This window comes from Carcharhinus amblyrhynchos, chromosome 2 (genome assembly GCF_965287045.1).
Source record: "Carcharhinus amblyrhynchos chromosome 2, sCarAmb.v2.hapA, whole genome shotgun sequence".
In the NCBI taxonomy this organism is placed as follows: Eukaryota; Metazoa; Chordata; class Chondrichthyes; order Carcharhiniformes; family Carcharhinidae; genus Carcharhinus; species Carcharhinus amblyrhynchos.
The window spans coordinates 33,493,895-33,516,432 of NC_137325.1; the positions used below are offsets into that span (position 1 = coordinate 33,493,895).

The 22,538-nt window shown below is 40.3% G+C and overlaps 1 protein-coding gene across 2 annotated transcripts in view; it reads right to left on the minus strand.

Moving 5' to 3' along the window:
- carmil1 (capping protein regulator and myosin 1 linker 1) overlaps positions 1–22,538 on the minus strand; it is a 395,677-nt gene that overhangs the window by 62,202 nt on the left and 310,937 nt on the right. For both annotated transcript variants that reach the window (XM_080204317.1, XM_080204310.1), the window contains exons 28-29: positions 17,317–17,404; positions 11,119–11,268 (exon numbers count right to left, since the gene is read on the minus strand). In XM_080204317.1, coding sequence (XP_080060443.1) covers positions 11,119–11,268; positions 17,317–17,404 — 238 coding nt within the window. The remainder of the gene's footprint in view (positions 1–11,118; positions 11,269–17,316; positions 17,405–22,538) is intronic.

Consider the following 22,538-nt stretch of genomic DNA (forward strand, 5'->3'; position numbering starts at 1 on the left):
ACCACTGTGCCTGCGTAGAGTTCCAGAACTGTCAGACTCCAGCGTGAATAGACTGTCCCACCACCACCCCCCCACCCCCACCCCTCAGATTTTTAAGGATACTCATGACTGAGACCTCTGCAATGCACAGAGTGCGGAAATTTGGGTGAGAAACTGAACTGACAAAACATTCAGGACTTAGAACAGATTTCCCACCAATTCAACACTTTTGGGAGAATCATGGCCAAGAATTCTGATAGACAGCCATCTCTCAGCCAATTTAGCATCATTGCTTTATTCCCTGGGCTTCAATTCTGCTAAAAAGCCAAACATGTGGTATTCCATCAACTGTTTCTCTGAAGCCCATATACATCTCAATTAAACAAATGATCCGTGCAATGGTTAAGTATATCTCATTATCCTGTTACATTAGATGTCTAGCATTATTTCAGGATTGTTTTGGCTATACGTTAGATGCTAGACTTCTCAAATACAAAGCGGCTAACAATGCACATACTTACTCTGAAGTAGAGGGTAACTTGCCCAACTCTCACCTCACCACTACATTACACAGTCTCATTCAGCACTGTAAGACTGAACCTTGACTCTGTATTTAAACTATTTTTCCATCATAACGGAAGCATTGGTGCTAAGCTCATGCTGACATTGCATTGTAGTCAAAATATAACTTGTGACAATCTCCAAGAGACCCATGATCTTAACATGGATATTTTATTGCCTATTGGAGAACCTTTATTCCTCTCCCATCTATGGCAGATAAATTAGATGTTACACTTAAAAGTGAAGCGTATGATTGTCTCAATGAAGCCAAACATCCATTAAAATGTCAAGATAATCTGGAAAGATAAATTGATTTTCAATGCAAAATAAGCAGCTTCTGATTTGGACTAAAATAGCAAATTGAACTTCTGTGGTTTGATTTAATGCAAGTGACAAGCATTTATTTTCATGCGTCCTATGATGCCTCACATTTTCAAAATACATTCCAATAAGTTTAAGCTAAAAAAAATGAAAAACCAATGATTTGCTTTGTCAACTGCCTCAGGATTCTGAATTGAGCATTATAAGAATTAAATTTCAAAATTGCAGAAGTCAATAATATTATTCAAATCAAAATGAAAATTCAATTTGCATGCACTGTCATTTGCCTCAAACACACTGCAGTTTAACCCAAACCTCTGAGATAATAAGAACTTGCTGGTTTTCACAGGTGTTGGCCATTCAACTTGCTGCAGAAGGTTAACACTCATACTTAGTTCCTTTTTAACAACGTGATGGGTGAGATTGTCCGGCCATGATCACCCCGAAACTGGAAAATCTTGCCCGAGGTCAACGGACCTTTTCATGGTCCATTCCTCTCTCAGTACAATTCCCGTGGCAGGCGAAACGGGAAAATTCATCCTGAAAATTGTGAAGTCAAATCCACTTCTGTGGCTAAAATCTTGAATACAAAATATTGCCTCATTCCTGTAGTAAATTCTTCTTAAAGATTTTAATTTTTTTGTATTTATTTCATACCTTCTCTTTTTGACAATCTCAGCCACTTAGGTCATTTATTCTCTCAATTTCTCTTTGACTCTGGTTCATGCACTCTTATTCGTCATTCTAGTTTCTCAATCCATAAATCTCACTGATTAAGGGGGACACATTTTGGTTCCATCACTCACTAAGCTCTCAGATGGCTCATTGTTTTCACTGTGCCATTATAAACATGCACTTCTGGCAGATCATATCTGATCTGAAGGATGCAGGAACCTATCTATTAATGGTGCATGTCACTTGATGCCTACCTCCAACAAGATCTGGCCCAATGTTACAACACTATTCAGTGTGCATTCCACTGTTGTATTGCTCGGCTGCCTTTGGGAACAATTCACTTTGCAAATTTTGCATTGTATCATATGATCACAGAATTCTTAGGGTGCAGGAGGCTGGTGTTTAGCCCATTTTGATGGACCAGTAGTAAATACTACTATATTTGCCTGGTATATTATGTAAATCATGACCAGTTTTCAATCACTTGCATAATTCATTTTCATAGCTAAAGCACTAGGGGATTTTCACAATAACTTCATTGCAGTTTGAATGTAAGCCTACTTGTGACACTAATTAATAAATAAAATAAACATCAGTCCAAGAACCTTTGAAAATATGCAACAATGAATTTCATAGTGTTAGACATTTAGGTTTGCAAACCTGCAAGATTATTGGTCATGTGATGTGAAGATGCCGGTGTTGGACTGGTGGCACAGTAAGAAGTCTCACAACACCAGGTGAAGAAGCAGCGCTCCAAAAGCTTGTGATTCCAAATAAATCTGTTGGATTTTAACCTGGTATTGTGAGACTTTCTACTATTGATAATAAATAGCCAATCTGGCCATGGAGCCATAAAAATTTCTGTCAATGAATTTTGCCCATAAAACTGCTTGTTTAAGTGAGAGGCTTGTCTGAATTTACTATTTATTCTTAAAATAATCATTACCATGAGCATTTGGGTCCTCAAAAACTACATACAAAATTAAAACAATAGGCGCTTTGGAGTAATACATGTCCCTTTAACTGATGTGCAAAAGAAAACTTTTATAAGCAAGAAAAGACCATTAGGCCAATCAGGCTGTCCCTTTCTCATAGGCCAATCTTAATCAATCGCCTTCTCACCATATCCCCAAAATCCTATTAATGTGGGATTTCATTAGGTAGTTATGTTTCCAGACAGTCTTTGAGTCAGGGTAATGTAGAGGAATGAAGGGGTCATGTGAATCATTCGGAATTCTGCTGACAGTAAACTTGGGTAGTTTGATCATTCAAAGTTAATGATCGTTTTATGGTAAGCAGGTACAAAGTATTCACACCTGTAGACAACAGCACTGGCATTTGTGTTGACAGTGAAATAGGCTGCTCAGATAACAGGATATCAGGTTGTAAACAGTTAAACTTTAAGACGGCTACTTAATTCCAAACTGTTTTGATATGGAGATGCCTGTGTTGGACTGAGGTGGGCAGAGTAAGAAGTCGCAAACACCAGGTTAAAATCCAACAGGTTTATTTGGAATCATTACTTTCAGAGTATTGCTCCTTCATCAGGTGAGTGAAGGAGCAGTGTTCTGAAAGCTCGAGATTCCAAATAAACCTGATGGATTTTAACATGAAGTTGAGACTTCTTACTATGCCCAAGATAGTTTAGAATTGGTGTCTAAAGGACAATTAATCAGCATTTCTACCTGGATTCACATTGCCCTAAAGATCAGGTTTGAAGGAAAGGTGCATAGGAAGACATCATAGGATCTGTTTACAAGATTTTACTGAAAGACATTGCTGAATTTCACAGAGGGGACAGTCTGCCAGGATTTGAGAGAGAGAAAGGGACATACAATAGTAGCAAGCTTCTATAGTTTACCATTTGGGAATGTGGGTGGGAACCTTTAAAGTTTGTTCATTATTATCACAAGTAAGTTTACATTAACACTGCAATGAAGTTACTGTGAAAATCCAGCACCTGTTCGAGTACATTGAGGAAGAATTTAGCATGGCCAATGCACCTAACTAGCACATTTTTCAGACTGCAGGAGGAAACACACACAGACGGGGAGAATATGCAGACTCCGCACATAGCACATATAATGACCCAAGCTGGGAATCAAACTCGGGTCCCTGGTGCTGACAGGCAGCAGTGCTGACCACTGTACCACCAATCCTGTGGTCAGATTGAAAAGATCAAATTCATGAGGATTTAAAATGTGCTAGAAGGAGAAACTCCCAGGAAATCCTCGCTTTGATGACAATTTAGGTATTAAAAGCTACCAGGCTAGGAAAGGAAAAGAAAATAAGTGATCTGAGCCCATCCCATCAGTATGATGTTGTGGGACACGACCCTTCCATTTGTTTTCACAAAACGTTTAAACACACGGTCGGCAAAACCGACAAGATAGCCAACGGGCTACCTCCGCTTTTCCCACCTGAGACAACACTTTGAAAATAATAGGAACGTTTTAGTCAATAAGTGGGAGGTAAGTAGAAAGTATCAGCATATTTATTTTATATTTTTGAATTTATTTAATTTTAAACATCATTTATTAAATTAATATAGTAATTTAACAATGTTTAGTGCTGAGTGTAGGGTGACGAAATTTGCTGATGACACGAAGATGAGTGGTAAAGCAAATTGCGTGGAGGGTGTGGAAAGTCTGCACAGGGATCTGGATAGGCTGAGTGAGTGGGCGAGCACCTGGCAGATGGAGTATAATGTTAGCAAGTGTGAGGTTATCCACTTTGGCAGAAATAATAGTAGGAGGGATTATTATTTAAAAGGCGAAAAGCTGCAGCATGCGACGGTGCAGAGGGACCTGGGGGTCCTTGTCCATGAGTTGCAAAAACCCAGTCTGAAGGTGCAGCAGGTGATCAGGAAGGCGAATGGGATGCTGGCCTTTATAGTGAGGGGGATAGCATATAAAAGCAGGGAGGTCTTGCTGCAACTGTACAGGGTACTGGTGAGGCCTCAGCTGGAGTACTGTGTGCAGTTTTGGTCGCCGCACTTGCGCAAGGATATTTTGGCCTTGCAGGGAGTGCAGAGGAGGTTCACTAGGCTCATACCGGAGTTGAGGGGGTTGGACTATGAAGAGAGACTAAATAGACTGGGTCTGTACTCGTTGGAGTTCAGAAGGATGAGGGGGGATCTTATAGAGACGTATAAGATAATGAAAGGGATGGATAGGGTAGAAGTAGAGAGCTTCTTCCCGCTTAGAAAGAATATCAGGACTAGAGGGCACAGCCTCAAGATAAGGGCGGGGCAGTTTGGATCAGAATTAAGGAGGAAATTCTTCACTCAAAGGGTGGTGAATCTCTGGAATTCTCTGTCCGTTGAAGTGGTGGAGGCTACCTTGCTAAATATATTTAAGTCATGGGTAGATAGGTTTTTGATAGACAAGGGAATTAAGGGTTATGGGGAGAAAGTGGGAAAGTGGAACTGATCCACTTCAGATCAGCCATGATCTTATTGAATGGCGGGGCAGGCTCGAAGGGCTAGATGGCCTACTCCTGCTCCTATTTCTTATATTTAACTCACAGGGTACAACATTTCAATGCTTTTATCCAAAAGGAAAGGTCTTACAGAACATAACTAAAGCTTTTACAGTGGTTGTAATGAGGAAATCTGATTGCACTGTTCAGGAATACAACTGCAACACTAAGCAAAGAATTACTGTAAATCACGTGGTTACAAAAGCAGGTCTGATGTTGGAAATTCAAGTAACTTGCTTCCTGATTCCCCAAACCTTGTCTATCTTCTACAAAGCACAAGTCAAGAGCGTGATGGAGTATTCTGTACCTGTTTGGATGAGTGTGGCTACAACTACTCTGAAGAAGCTCAACAACATCCAGAACACTTGTTTGGCACTTAGTGCACTATCTTACACATTCACTCATTCCATTACAGGAACACATTGGTATGTCCACATTTGGCTTAATTTGTGCAGTTTGGACCTTCGCACGTGACGGGGATATTGAGGTTGTGAATATGATAAAAAGCAAGGCACCTATAATAATACCATGTCTGAATTGCCCAGAGTTTATCCTGTGACATTTTTACACCTGTTTCAGGAGAATTTATTGCTAAGGGATGGGATGGTGGATGCCATTGTTGTACCATATCTCACTGAGTGGCTTCTTTTGCTTTATCTTCATGTTTTCATCTGAACAGATTCTTATGCTGATATCCTCTGATTTCAAACTTCATGACGTGGGCTGCAAGTGTTTGTGGTCTTTGATTTTAAGCTTTTTAATAGGCTTTGAAATATATTCCCTGTATTATTCTCCTAGCGTTCATGTTCAAAGGATTAGATTATGAAGGTAGGTTTCTGGTTTCAGTCAATAAATTCAGGCACACTGCTTCGACATTTGCTACATGTATTTCCAATGGTATTGAATTAGGTAATCTTGAATGAATTATAGTGACATATATCACTGTTACCATTTTTAATAATGGAGCTTGCTCATTTGGGAATGATTTGTCTTAGCTGCTGTCAGACATAACATTGAATGAAGTGGTTCATCACTCAGGATGTTTACAGTGCATTAAGCTAATGCTCAGTTAAAAGTATAAGCTCCTCTTACAGTTAGCAAATGCAACATCAATCATAATACCATCAAACTGATCAAGGAAAAAATGACCGATTTCCCATAAACAGTTTAAAAGCACAACAGATTAAATGTTTAGCAGTAATAGTTGTGACATTAATGAAAAGGTGAATGCAGTAACAAGAAACCATTATGGCTACACATTCCTGACTATTCTAGAGCTGTATTCTTGAGGTCAGTTTAGCTTAGTTGGCTGGACAGCTGGTTAGTGATGTGGAGCGATGCCAACATCGCAGGTTCAATTCCTGTACTGGCTGAGGTAATTCATGAAGGCCTTGCCTTCTCAATCTTGCCCCTTGCCTGAAGTCTGATGACCTTCAGATTAAAATTACCAACAATCAGCTCTTCCCCTCAAAGGGGAGAACAGCCTATCACCATCTGGAACTGTGGCAACTTTACTAGATTAAATTGTACCTGGCCATTTGGGTATCTTATTTATTGCAAGTTCCATGATTAAAATATTTTGCTCCCTCTCGGTGTGGCACTATGCCATAGAAATTAGGATGATTCCAAGTTTGATCCCTGAGCAGAATTGAGTTAGCTAATGTTAAGCACAGTTGCACTACGATAATTACAAATTATCATCGTGTCCCTGGGCTGTGGAGGAAAGACATGAACCAGAATTCTCCTCCTCATAGCCTTCAAGTTGTCATGTTAGTAGTGCCTGTCCACAGATTTTAGATGAGGGCGGGGCTTGTTTTGGTGGTGTGATGCCTGAGCCTGCAGATGATCACTATCATGTAATATCCCCATCTCAAATCAATTTCAATTTGAAATTATAAATATGTAGAACTAAAATAGTTTGTGTGTTCAAATACGTATGCTTGTGGTTTATTGATCATGTGAAGTTCAAAAATTTAGTATATTTAGCATGCCCTTGATGGACTGGTTCACAATAGCAAAATACTTTATTACTGGTATATTGTATATCTATCTAACCCCAAAGTTAGATTAAGAATATAAAGAAATTAATTTTTTTATTTGTTCGTGGTACATGAGTATCTCTGAAAAGGCCTGCATTTAATGTCCATCCAAAGATGTCATAGAATTCGTATTGTGCATGAGGGGCCATTTGGCCCAGCATTTACCCCATGAATCCCCTAACCCACAGACCTTGGGAATTAATGAGCAATTTAGCATGGCTAATCCACCTAACCTACACATAGAAACCCTGTAGTGCAGAAGGAGGCCATTTGGCCCATCGAGTCTGCATTGACAAAAATCCCACACCAGGCCCTATCCCCACAACCCCACACATTTACCCTGCTAATCCCTCTAACCTACAGATCCTGGGACATTATGGGCAATTTAGCATGGCCAGTCAACCAAACCCGCACACCTTTGGACTGTGGGAGGGAACCGGTGCACTCAGAAGAAACTTCCACAGTCACAGAGAGAACGTGCAAATTCTACACAGTCACACAAGGTTGGAATCAAATCTGAATCCCTGATGCTATGCGGCAGTATTGCTAATCACTGTGCCACCATACTGCCCCTACAGACGGTGATGTTGAGCCACCTTCCTGAACCATTGAGCGCTACTGGGAGTTCCAGTATTTTGACCCAGTAACTGTAGGATTGGCAATCTAGTTCCATATCAGGATGGTGTTCAGCTTGGAAGGGAACTTGTAGGTTACAGCGTTCCCATGCATCTACCCCCCTTATTCTTTTTGGTGATAGATGTCAGGTTTGGAGGAATTGCCGTCCCAAAATAAAATTGTGCATATTGGGCCAGCTGGGAACCTGGAGGGAATCCATTCCTTCAATTTAAAACCTGCCAATGGGGCAAGCTTGAAACTTAGGCTCAGATTTTCCTTTACCTTAAGCTGCCTATGATCAAACTCTGGAAGCTCTTTCTCATATTAATTATTCAGGAACGGAAATCTCACACTGCTGTGTGGAAATCTCAAACTACTTAACACCCTTGATTATGAGGTAGATAAACCATATTATACCTTTCAGACAGCAATTTCTAAAAACATATTTTGGATACTAAGAGCAGCCTAAGCAGTTACATCACCTAGAATGAGCTTTTCTTTTGCTTTGCGAACTCAAGTACGCAAATTTTGTATGATGAGCAAACTCACAATGTCTCTATTGAAGCCTAATACCATCAGCAAAGCACCAAGCAAAGTAACTATTTCATTAACCGGCTGACATTAAAATTTGAGCCATCACTAAAGCACACAGACTTAAAGTTTCACACCCGCATTTTCAAAAATTAAACCAGTGCAAAAGAACGTGGGATTTCACAAATTGGGTTATGCATCATAGAAATTCCTCAGAGTTCCTCTGAGCCTTTGAACCAGCCTAAAAATAATTATGTTATAAGTAGGCTTTGCCCACAAAACTTGGTATGACCACAAGATCAGATAAATGACCAAAGTGGTTTTCAGTCAATTGAAGCTCTCTTAGATGCAAGAGCTCAATAGACATCTTTTTTAAAGTTTTTAAGTACTATTTATTGGAAACTGACAATAGTTCAATGTAACTAGCAAATTATTCTATTTATACTTTTTACAAAACATTTTCAGATTTTAAAAATAGAGTTACTCAAAAGTGGTGGGCTCTGTTTAAATATATATTTTTTGTCATTAATTAATTTCAAATATGTTAATAAAACCGTACCAGGTTACCACACTTAAATATATCAAAGAATATTGTGTAACACAATTTATTATTTCAAATAAGCTGGAATGTTTTGGCTGTTCACACCAGTGGGATCTTCTGGTCCCACCAACTGCATAGTCCTTCTGCAGGTTTCCCAGCTGCGAGGGGTGCATTCAACAGGAAACCCCGTGGACAACGCTAGGACCAGAAGATCCCACCAATGATGGGCTACCTCCGCGGTCACAAACCATACTGCAGATTGTGTGGAAAATCCCGCCCAACATATTTTAAAATACTACCCAATGTTGATAATTCATAGAGGATCTTATGTTTGGCAATATTCAAATGAGTCTGAATAGAAATTTGAGCAAGTAAGAATCATTTACCAAAATTAGTACAATTTTGGACACAATTAGTGCTTGGACTACAATAGCTCTGGTCCATGGTATTAGAAAACATGTACTGATCAAAACGTCAGGGACAACATTTTCAAATGACTGTGGAGATGAGGATGGATGAGGGCAGCGTGGTGGCATAGTGGTTAGTACAGCTGCCTCACCATGCCTGGGACCTGGGTTTGATTCTGGCCTTGGGTGACTGTGTGGAGTTTGCACAATCTCCCAGTGTCTACGTGGATTTCCTCCAGGTGTTCTGATTTCCACCCACAGTCCAAAGATGTGTAGGTTAGTGGACTGAGTTATGGGGATAGGTTGAGAGAGTTGGCCTAGGTAAGATGCTTTTTCCGAGAGTGGATGCAGATTCTATGAATCACAGCTCTATGAATGCAGGCACATTTTGAAAGTAGCTTTCTCATGCCAGTCTTCTCACACCTCTGAAATGCACTGCTAGAGGGTGGGGAGAAGCCAGTAACCTGCTTGCCCCCCTATTAATGGCCATAAAACTTCTTGAAGAACTTGTTTATGGACTGGGGAGTAATGAAGGAATGCCAGTAGCCCAGTTAGTGGCTTTTCAATTCAAGATAATGTCCAGTTAGCTACGAAGATTCAATGTGGGGTCAGGGCCCAGAGAGGATTGGGTCTCGGGATTCGAAACTCAAATTGAAAATCTAGCTCCAGATAGCTGGAGCATTTGGACACAGATATGATTCACATTTCACATATACATAAATATTGTAGAATGGCTAAGTGATTCATGTAATGATCTTTAACTGAGGTCAATTAAGTTACTGTTACACAGCTGGTCTTCCTGTTTCCAGAGACTTTGTTTACACAATAAAACAAGTCACGCAGCAGTTTTTATCTGGCAGGACCTGAGACACTTAACTATTTACATGCGTAATTCAAAGGCAATTTTCTCCAAAAGAATTACATGGCGCATAGTGATGTTATTTTATCTTGCATCTGATAACCACTTTCAATTAAAAATCTCCCCACAAAACTCTTTAGCCTTCAGATTAATTATTTCAATTAAGTGACGTTCAATAAAATAATTCTGTGTTGGCCAATTCTTTGGCCAGAATTCACCAATGTCGTATGCTCTGCCACCACTGCTGAAGAGAACATAAAATTTGGCGCTCAGTCAAAACTCCATTCGCTGCAGCAGAACTGGAGGATCCCAGCCGTGGGTGAGGTCGGAGAATTCTGGCCCTCATATGATCGCAGCTTTGGATCACTCCATCAGAAGCAAACAGAAAAAAATCTTCAGCTATAAAATTAATGTACACTTTGAGATGACTAACGGATGCAGAAATTCTTGGAGAATACCCGAGTTTTGTGTTTGAAGTTACATATTCCGATTGTCAATACCTGAGCTGTTCAGACCCAATTAAGAATCGCATTAACCTTCTGTTAAAAATATGCATCATGCTTTCTGCTGTTTGGAAACCATTCCCCCCAGAATGTGGTTGGGAAATTTTGGCAATCACTGTTAGCATGCCCAAACTCATCAAGGTTTCAAATTCCATCAATTTTAACACAATTTTTTTCTACACTGGCATTACTGGCTGTTAATGCTAATGTGCTTTAAATACTTTTCCAAGTCTACACAGTGAAATTGTGTTGTTGTGGGAATGCTTTATGATTTAGTCCTTCCTACAGATATAAGTAAATAGCAATGTCTTATCTATACACAATACAGTGATGGGTTATTAGGGTACTGCATTCGCTGGTTCTTTTGTTATTAAAACAATGTTCTTCAAAACATTAAACATGCAGAGTTCACTTACTTTCTGTGAGCAAAAGATAATGTTAATTGCTTCACACAAAGGAAACAGAAGTCATCAACAAGCTCAAACAAGTTTCAAGCTGATTTATTTTTCAAACAAAAGGAATTTACTTATTACTTCCTTTAGGCTCTACCCTTCCGGCAAGAGACACCCAAGACTGCGTTTATATATTACTGCACCATCAAGCTTACCATGCAGGTATCAAGTTCTTCTAGCCTCTCTAATTCGGTCAGTTCCTCAGCAGTGACAGCAGGTCGCTTTGTTGGCTTTTCTTCCAACACTTCTATCTCGGTAGATTCCTGTCGTGGCAGTGGCTTTCCACGTTTTGTCAAATGATTTGCCTGTTGTAGAAAATATGGACAAGCACATGATCAACAAGAAATAAAATATACCACCACCTGCAAAATATTTCTGCTGGCCTATATTCTTACGTGGTTTTATGCATATTATGTGTGATAACATTGGAATTATATACATTGCCAATGGACTAATACTTAACCCAAAATCAATTCATATGGGCAATATTTCAATTTACTTATCAGGGAACGTTCACACCTGGTTTAGATTAAACAGGGTGTGTTGTCTCTTAAGCATCAGAGGATGGTTACAGCAAAGGAGGCCATTCAGCCTGTTGTGTCTGTCCTGGCTCACTGAAGGAGCAATTCATCAAGTGCCATTTCTCGGCCTTCTCCCGATAACCCTGCACATTCTTCCTTTGCAGATAACAATCCAATTCCCTCTTGAATGCCTCAGTTGAACTACAGTCTCAGGCCGTGCAATCCAAATCCTATCCACTCACTGCATGAAACAATTATTTCTTCACACCATTTCTTCTTAGGATTACCCTATTCCCTAAATTTATGATCTTTGGTTCTTGATCCTTCCTGCAATGGCGACATTTCTCCCTACATACCCTGTCAAGACCCCTCATGACTTTGGACACCTCAGTCAAATTTTCCCAACATTTCCAAACTTTAATTCAATTATGAATCAGAAGCGTTGTTTTGCTTATTACTTCCAAGGCCTTGATTACTCCAAAGCCCCACAAGCTTGTTTCATTACTGTCCATGACTTCTTAAATCCAATATAAAAGTTACTAAGGGCAACTGAACTGATCAAATGTTATGATTCTATCCCATAATTTCTGCTCTGTTTCAAAACTCTTGTGCTCTATTCCACAGCCAGTGAATCATCTTTTCCATCATCTCCTTTTCCCAATGCTATAGCTGATAACTCAATTTTGCCCTTCTCTCCTTTCCTTAACTCTCTTCACCACCAGTCCTGAAGGCAGAAAGCTCTAACCTTTGTTTACAATTTCTGTTTCTTACCCCACTCCAGAAAGCCAAACATTTTCAGATTTATTTTTCTCCACCTCTAATCTCAAAAGTTTATGACCATGCCCATATCTCTGTGCTCTTTTTTTTAGGTAAACCAAACTCTATGTTCCTAAACTTTGCTCAGATTGTATTGTTTGAGTGTTTGCTGTCTTCAGTGCCCTGGCGATGTACTGGTTAAATCACATTTTAATTGCAACGGTCTTTAAAGGATGAATTATCCTGTTACTTTTATCCCCAGAGAAAATAATTTCATTGTCCTCTATATGAATCCAAACAACAGTCGCCATTATTAATTTTGTCGGCCTCATAACTATTGCTGATTCACTCTTGGTCCGTGTTTTGCTTCTGATGTGAAAGGGAACAATTGCTTCACCTCCGGTACAGACATGTACAAGGAGCTCTCATTTCTCTTTTGTTTCAGCCATTTTTTTCTCCTCAGCTGAAGGTAATTCTCTACAAAGATCAAGGGCACCCAAGACTTGAATTGTGAAGATTTGTAACATCTCCCACATTCCTGACAAGATAGAAGGAAACCTAATTGTTTCTCTTCCATCTTGCGCTTCAAGTTTCTCTTCAGTTGCAATTTTTTTGGTCTTTATCAATGTTCATGTTGTCAGCTGTCTGTAAAAGTCCCACTCTCACCGTTTCTTGGTTGGAATAATGATGTCTCATCTGCTTTATCCTATACCTACGTTTCATATTATTTAAATCAAGTCCAAATGCTCAATCTCTCACTCAAAGCTTGTAGGGCTTCAAAACAATTGAGCTGTTACCCTGCATAATCTTTCTTTCCCAGTTACTTAATGCACCTCAGTCCATACTTGTAACCTGCATTTTGTTCATTGCTTATTTATCTCAATCATAACAATATCCTTTTTACACTCATATTTTAACCTATCAGAAACAGTATCGCAGTGATAGATTATGCTCATATCCCTGTGAAGCAGTTTCTTTCAATAATACATAATCTTTACATTCAACATGAAATGAAAGAAAAGCTTCAAGTAATCTTGCAGAGCAAAATAAAATCACCAAAGGGATGGAGTTGTCTTTTCATTCAGAGAAAACAAAACTAAAAACAATTATAAGATTTAAGTTTAAACAAACATCTGAGTTAGCAGATGGCGCGGAACATGGCGACTTCTTGCAAACTGTGCTCAGCGTATCTTCTAATGCTATCTTTTACTCTTGTTCTATACTTCTAAAACTTTATTGTAATGTTTTAAATTCTCTAACAATGCTTTAATTCAATCTTTTGATCTTTCTCTACACCCTAGCAATGACTATAACACTTCATTCTGCATACTGTCCTTTTCTCCCCTATGAATGGTAAGCTTTGTCTGTATAGCACGCAAGAAACAATACTTTTCACAGTATACTAATACATTTGACAGTAGTAAATCAAATGAAATTGAACTGTCATCCAAAATCAGAATGATAATACATTGCAAATTAATTCATACATAAAATAGTTTCTAATGATTTAAAAGAACTACTGACAACCGGGGAGTCATCTCTCTAAGTTACAGGTGTCATTGGCAACACCAAAATTTATGAAGCCTGGTTCTGAGGCAAGTTCCTCTCCCAGGCAATTCTTTTTCCTAGAATTCCAATTGCTGGACCTTCATCTACCTCTTGGCATTACTTGGGCTTGCTCTGAAGTTTGCCATTCTTTCACAATTGTATATCACCTGAAACAAGTACGTTTAAAATAGAAATTACTACAGAAAATTCTATGATGCAATGATATTGCAGGGCAACATGTTGCACAGCACAGTGGTTAAGAACATAAGAACTAGGAGCAGGAGTAGGCCATCTGGCCCCTTGAGCCTGCTCCGCCATTCAATAAAATCATGGCTGATCTTTTTGTGGGCTCAGCCCCACTTACCTGCCCATTCACCATAACCCTTAATTCCTCTACTGTTCAAAACTTTACTACCTTTGCCTTAAAAACACTCAATGTGGTAGCCTCAACTGTTTCACTGAGCAGGGAATCCCACAGATTCACAACCCTTTGGGTGAAGAGGTTCCTCTTCAACTCAGTCCTAAATCTGCTTCCCCTTATTTTGAGGCTATGCCCCCTAGTTCTACTGGAATCAACTTCCCTATCATATCTATTCCCTTCATAATCTTATATGTTTCTATAAGATCTTCCCTCTTTCTTCTGAATTCCAATGAGTATAGCCCCAGTCTACTCAGTCTCTCCTCATAAGCCAATCCCCTCAACTTTGGAGTCAATCTAGTGAATTTCCTTTGTACCCCCTTTAGTGCCAGTATATCCTTTCTCAGGTAAGGAGACCAAAATTGTGCACAGTACTCCAGGTGTGGCCTCACCAGCACCTTATACATCTGCAACATAATCTCGCTGTTTTTAAAATCCATCCCTCTAGCAATAAAGGACAAAATTCCATTTGCCTTCTTAATTACCTGCTGCACCTGCAAACCAACTCCTTGAGATTCCTGCACAAGGACACCCAGGTCCCTCTGCACAGCAGCATGCTGCAATTTTTTACCATTTAAATAATAGTCCATTTTGCTGTTATTCCTATCAAAATGGATGACCTCATTGACCAACATTATACTCCATCTGCCAGACTCTCATCCACTCACTTAGAATTAACACTGTTGCCTCACAGCACCAGGGACCCAGGTTCAATTCCAGCTTTGGGTGACTGTGTGGAGTTTGCATACACTCCCTACATCTGCTTGGCTTTCCTCCATGTGCTCTTGTTTCTTCCCACAGTCCAAAGGAGTGCAGGTTAGATTGATTGGCCATGCTAAATTGCTAAACTTTAAGGATGGAGTAATTGTTTGCAAGATCAAAGGGGGTCAAAGGTTGCAGAGTGGTGATGAAAGCAGAGTTGAATGAAAGAAGGCTTATACACCTGAGAAGCCTTCACTCACTAACTGAAATGATATGAAGCATATATACCTCATCATATGCAACTTCAAAAGTAGTTTAGATTACAGAATGAAAGTGCTGAACATCATTCAGAATGGACTGTTGGATGCATGTATGATTTATATGTTGCACAAAATGCTCCAAATGTATCCAAAGTGCAAATGTGTGTTACATCCTTTTTATCCCTAAAATGGAGCTAAAACTTCAGTAATAGCAGCTTGCACCCAGTATGAAGCCTATTCATGTCACTTTAGCTGCAATTGATTAAAATAAGAGGGAGGAATTCTTCTTGTGTCAGATTCAATGTAAGATTGCAAATTGGACAAATCTGAAAATGTGGCGAAGGAGTGTGCAATCTGGCTTCTTCAGCAACTACATTTAAAGGTCAAAGCTGCTGTCAATAAAGTATGAGAAACCTAGGTAGCTACAGATTAACAACCACGGAATGTATAAATGGTGATTGAGCAAGTATGCTATAGAAGCAGATGTGGTGGCTAATGTTTATTTGACAATCTGCATAACTGCTGAGTTGATTGAAGGTTATTCAGTGGAGGAATTTACTCAGATGTTACTTTGCAACGGATCCACGAGGAGTGTTCAAATGAGGATTCAATTGAGCCTTTCCAGTCAGGCAACAAAGATTTAAAGAAATAGCTTTTGCTTTTTCCAATTGATGCACCACAACATACCTGAGGCTAAATTGGATTGCTCCCAAAAATAGGCATGGAGGTCACGATGTGTACTTACTTGGTCATTCAATATAATACTAATTGTACACTGCCAGCCCAATTATGAAGGTGTGTGCAGCAGAGCTGAATCTATTGAATCACAGAGAATCATTGAATTATTACAGTGCAGAAGCAGGCTATTTGGCCCATCATGTCTGCACTGACTCTCCAAACAAGCATGATGGCTTAGTGTCATTCCCCTATTTCCCGGTACATTGTTTCTATTTAAGTAATCATCTAATACCCTCTTGAATGTCCCAATCAAACCTGCCTCTAACACGCCTCCAGGCAATGCATTCCAGACCTGAATGACTCATTATTTGAAAATGTTTTTTGTTTCAGCACATTTTCGTCTTTTGCAAATCACCTTGGATCTGTGCCTTGTCAGCACAAGCCTCAATATTGCCCAGGTTTTGCTGCATTTGGACATGGATTGTTTCATTATCTGAGGAATTGCGAACGGTGCTGAACACTGAAATCATCAGTTCCATCTAAAATGCTTAGGTGTAACAATTAGTAAAGTCACCATAGTCCCAAATGACCATAGGCTGTTCTCTCCTTTGAGGGGGAAAGTTACTGGTGGTGATTTAACCCAAGGATCACCACACCTCAGATGAGGAGCAAGTTGAGAAGGCCGCCCTTCATGAATAATCTCAGCCAGTACAGGAATTGAATCCATGCTATTGGCGTCACTCTGCATCACTAACCAGCTGTCCAGCCAAATGAGTTAAACCAACCTGACAACTCTGTTAGTGTCACTGGCACACTTGGAAATGTGGCTTTCTATTCCATCATCAAAATCATTAATGGATACAGTGAATACTTCAGGCCCCAACACAGATCCTTGCTTGATTCTGCTAGTCACATCTCGCCAACTAGAGCACATCCTTATTATTCCTGCTCTCTGTCTCCTTCCATTCAGCTAATTTTCTAACCGAAGTATTTACCTTCATCCCCATGAATTTCAATTTTAGCTAACAATCTCCGCTGAAGAGCTTCATCAAATGCCTACTGTGGTCATGTCTTCCATAAATTGAATCAGAGTTGTCAGGCATGGCCTACCTATGATGATGCCATGCTGGCTCCTTTTGATCCACTGAATATTTGCAAGGTGTTCAGTCTGCTTATCCTTAATTACAGACTCTAGAATTTCCCAACAACAGATGGTGGACTAACTGGTCTATAATTCTCTGGTATCCTTCTCTCACCTTCATGGAAGCGTAAATGTTATTGTAGTGAAGAATACTTTAAATCATGTGTAGTGAAAAATATACTTGATGATTGTTTTCACATCTTGCTTTAAATACTTTCTTCTTGGTTCTTTTACCCAAATTTAAAAACATATCCATTATTTCACTACATGTCAAAAGCACAGAAGATAAACAAGTTGAAATAAAGATATTTTATGGATTTGACACTTACCAGTTTGTGTTGTGAGTTGGAAAGTGCTTCTAAAATTTCATCTACAATGTGGTCAGAGAGAAATGATGCCACTGTCAGCTTGACCTCACTGTATGAGAATTGGACAAAGACAATGGACAGCATTAAAGAAACGTTCCCCAACATAAAGCAAAATGCATTGTGGCTGACTAGAGACATTTTCTTGCGCCATAAAACTCCTTTTAATCTGAAGATAACCGTCTACCACATTTAGCAAAATACTTTCATTAAATTACGCATCCTTGAGGTGGATAGAATAAAATTAGAAGGAGCTTTGTACTAAGAACTAAGTGAGACCACTCAAATAGATTTACTTTTGGATGCTTCAGTACCAAAGGATAGGTTTTCAATTTTAACAGCTCGGAATCAATCCTCAAAGTTTTGAGAAAGAAATATAACTGACATACTTTTTAAAAAAATCTATTAATTAAAAACAATATATTCTAAAAGATTGCGTGGCGAGAGAAACTGAGACAATGTTGAGCTCTTACTCATTGTTACCATCAAGCTAGAGAATCAATCCTGGTTCAATGAAAAGTATTGGGGAATGTGCCAGATTCCAGACTTAACTAAATATGAGGTACCAAACTGGTGAAACTACAACAAGGACTACATGCATGCCAAGTAGCAATAGTAGCATGTCACAGATAGAGCTAAGCGATTCCACATCAATGAATCAATTCAAAGCTCGGTAATTTGGCTACATCCCATCGTGAATGATGGTGGGCATTGAAACAACTAACAAGGAGAGGAAGCTCCATGAATATTCCCATTCTCAATGATGAGAAATCCGGTATATCAATGCCAAAGACAAAACTGAAGCATTTGCGAATATCTTCAGCCAGAAGTGCTGAGTGAGTGATCCACCTCAGCCTCTTTCTGAGGTCCCACCATCAAAGATGCCAATCTTCAGCCAATTTGATTTCTCCCATATGATATCAATAAGTGGCTGAGCACACTGGACACAGCAGAAGATTGTGGGCCCCAACAACATCCCAACTGCAGTGCTCTAAAGACTTATGCTCTTGAATTAGCCATGCCCTGAACTAAACTGTTCCATTAGAGCTACAACATTGCATCTACCCAACAGTGTGGAAAATTGCCCAGGTACGTCCTATCCACAAAAATCAGGACAGATCCAGTCTGCATCAACCCTTTGGTCTACACTCAATCAGCAGCAAACTGTCATCCTTGATGCTATCGAACAGCACTAAATAGCCAATAGCCTGCTCACTGATGCGCAGTTTGGATTCCGTGAGGACCACCCAGTTCTACATCGGCCCAAACATGGCCAAGACAGCTGAGTTCTACAGATAAAGTGAAAGTGATTGACCTTGACATTAAGCATTTGACCAGGTATGACATCAAGAAACCCTAGTAAAACTGAAGCTGAGAGAAGCACAAGAAATCTCTCAACTCTTTGGAGTAATACCTAGCACAAAGCAAGATGCTTGTGGCTAACCTTCGCAGCCTAAGGATATTGTTGCAGGATTGCCTACACTCAATCATCTTCAGCTGTTTCTCCAATGATCCTCTCTCCATCATAAAGTCTGAAGTGGGCATGTTTGGTGATGATTGCAGAGTTCAGTGTCATTCACAACTCTTCAAATAGTTAAGCAGTTTGTGCCTAGATGCAACAAGATCCAGATAACATTCAAGCTTGGGCAGACAAGTGGCAAATGTCTATCAAACAGGAGATACTAGACTATGTCAGATTCCTGTTTATTGCCAAACGCTCAGCCTTCTGCACACTCATTCCCAGGAAACTCATCTCCAAACTCTGTGACCTGGGCCTCAGCACCTCTCCCTGTGGCTGGATCCTGAACTTCCTAACTCACAGACCACAATCAGTCAGGATAAGCAACAACACCTCCTTCACGATCATCCTCAACACCGGTGCCCCACAAGGCTGTGCTCTCAGTTTCCTACTATACTCCTTATACACCTATGACTATGTAGCCAAATTCCCCTCCAATTCGATTTTCAAGTTTGCTGAGGACACCACTGTAGTGGGTCAGATCTCAAACAATGACGAGACAGAGTACAGAAATGAGACTGAAAATCTGGTGAACTGGTGCGGCAACAATAATCTCTTCCTCAATGTCAACAAAACAAAGGAGATTGTTATCAACTTCAGGAAGTGTAAAGTAGAAAGTGCCCCTGTCTACATCAATGGGGATGAAGTAGAGAGGGTCGAGAACTTCAAGTTTTTAGGTATCCAGATCACCAACAACCTGTCCTCGTCCTTCCAGGCTGACACTATAGTTCAGAAAGCCCACCAATGCCTCCACTTTCTCAGAAGACGAAGGAAATTTGGCATGTCAGATACGACTCTCACCAACATTTACAGATGCACCATGGAAAGCATTCTTTCCGATTGTATCACTGATTGGTACAGCTCCTGCTCTATCCAGGACTGCAATGAACTACAAAAGGTCATGAATATAGTCCAAACCATTACGCAAACCAGCCTCCCATTCATTGAGTCTATCTATACTTCCCGCTGCTTCAGCAAAGCAGCCAACATAATTAAGGAACCCACGCACCCTGGACATTCTCTCTTTCACCTTCTTCCGTTGGGAAAGATATAAAAGTCTGAGGTCATGTACCAACCGACTTAAGAACAACTTCTTTCCTGCTACTGTCAGACTTTTGAATGGACTTACCTTGCATTAAGTTGATCTTTCTCTACACCCTAGCTATGACAGTAACACTACATTCTGCACTCTCCCATTTCCTTCTCTATGAATGGTACGCTTTGTCTATATAGCATGCAAGAAACAATACTTTTCACTGTATACTAATACATGTGACAATAATAAATTGAATCAAATCAAAAAAGATGCATTGCAGCAAACTGCCAATGCTCCTTCAATGACATCTTTCAAACCTGCAACCTCTACCACCTAAAAGAACAAGCGCAGCAGGCGCATGGAAACACCAAGGCCTGTAGGCTCTCCTCCAAACTACACATCTTTCCAACTTGGAATGTGTTTGTGTAATTTCACCACTGTTGGTTCAAAGTGTTGGAACTCCAGGACTGCAGTGGGTCAAAGAAGGTAGCTCACCTTCTTGAGGGCACTTAGGGATGGGCAATGAATACTGGCCTAGCCAGTGATGTTGACATTCCCAAAATGAATAACAAAACACTGGCAAAAACACCAGAAGGAAGATAAGGAGAACCTTTCTGCCCTGCAAATTATTATGATATGGATTACACTGCCTGAAAGGGTGGTGGAAGAAGATTGAAAAGTATCTTGAAAATGGAATTGGATAAATACTGGAAAAAAATTTCAGGACGAAGGGGAAAGGCCAGGGGAATGGAATCAATTAGTTCTTCCAAAGGGTTGGCACATACAATGGCTGAATAGTCGCCTTCTGTGCAACACAACTTTACAGTTTGAATTTTATGGTTGGGCTGGGAGGAGCCAGCCCACATTTCTAAGGGCTGCTGGCAACAATTTAAGAGTAAGAGCAATACTAATTACTTTAAGGTGAGATTTCTCCCACTAACTTGACAGGAAGTCCTGCAGAGTAACCGACCAATCTGATTGGCCAGCAGTTCTGTACACCCAGCATCATCACTGGAAGTGGTAGCCAAAACTGGTCTCCAGGCAGCTACCAATGCTGAGAAGCCTGAGTAAATCTGTGGCCTGCCAACCTACCTCAGTGAGGGCATTATCTTCCAGATGCTGATGGGATGGGGAGGTTTCTCTGATGAATCCGTAGCCCCACAAAAGAGGATTCCTCCCTCCCCCTTCTCCCTTGTCGAATAACAGTTATGCAGCTAAAGACGCTGGGTTTCTCATATATCATGGTCCTGGTCTGCAGGGCCCAGGTAAAATACCAAAGGCAGTGGGGTGATGCTCTCTTAAGTAGTGATTAGTTTTAGTCACTTAAGGACCTCAACGAGCTCAAGTGTGGCCTAACATCCAATGGTGGTGGACGGGTAGCAGCTGGAAGGCCATCCACTCGATTTTACTCAACTCCAAGTGCCGATAAACCTGTTGGCCATGGAACATAAAATCAAGTCATATAATTCTAGAACTCCACTGCTGAGACCCCTTCCTCTCCGTCCCATTCTATTTACATATACTATATTACATATACATAATCTTTCAGTGCCACAATTGTGGGCATTCCAACAGAATGCTGCGTTTGATCCATCAGGAATTCCATGGAGGAGGCCAGCGGAGCTGGCGAGAGTGGGGAGAGCCAGAGGTCAGTGGGGAGGGCACACCCAGAGGTCAGGAGAGGTCAGCCAGAGGCCTGGCTGCAGGGTGAGCAAGAGTCCAATGGGGGTACAGACAGAGGAGTGAGCAGGAGGCAAGCCTCGGCTGAGTAAATGTGAGCTCATAGCATAAAATTGCTCAAAAGTTGGATCTAATTTGCACCCCTATTGCAAGACCAAAAGAATGGGTGCATGGGAATTGAAAACATTATAGTGATTCCAGACCCAGTACATTGTGCCTGTCTGTAGTCAGAGCTTCCAGTATGAGTCGTAGCATCAGCAGATTGTGTTATTTGCATGCCTTAAAATTAACTGAACTATTTTCAAAGCAAGAAGATGGTATGTTCTAAAAGATCTGATGAGTACTGGAGGTACAATAGTTGATTATGTTCTACCTCCTACTGGGTAATTTAAGGTAAACACAATGGTTCTGGTAATGTTAATAAGCGTCGCCAGTAAAAGGATTGTATTATTTGTGTTTTCATTTTTGGAACTCTCACTCTTATTTAAATCCTCCACAGCGTAGATTTTACCTCAAACAGCATGATTATTACTGCCTTTATTTAATTCACCTCCATTCATGTTGAGTGCTGACTATGTTTCCACATTTACCGTTGTTGAGATGTTGAACAGTGGACTAAATTTTCACATTCGCGGATAGACACAATTTAGGCTAAGTCAAGTCTGCTTTGATTCCAACAGCTTGTGCAAACATAGGGCCCGATTTTACCATTGCGTCGCGTCCTAATGTGGTAAAGTTTGGCGTGAGGCCATTAACGCAATCTGTGCCGTATCCGCACAGATGCCATTGAACCAAGGCCCGAAAATGGCTGCAATCTGATCTGTGCTCGAAACGGGCACAATGGCGATTTAAATGCATTTGCATTTAAATTGAATTAATAAACTGTTCGCCCAACTTCATCAACATTTCCCCCTTTACCATTGTGTTCGTGCGTCCGGATTCGGAGCAAAA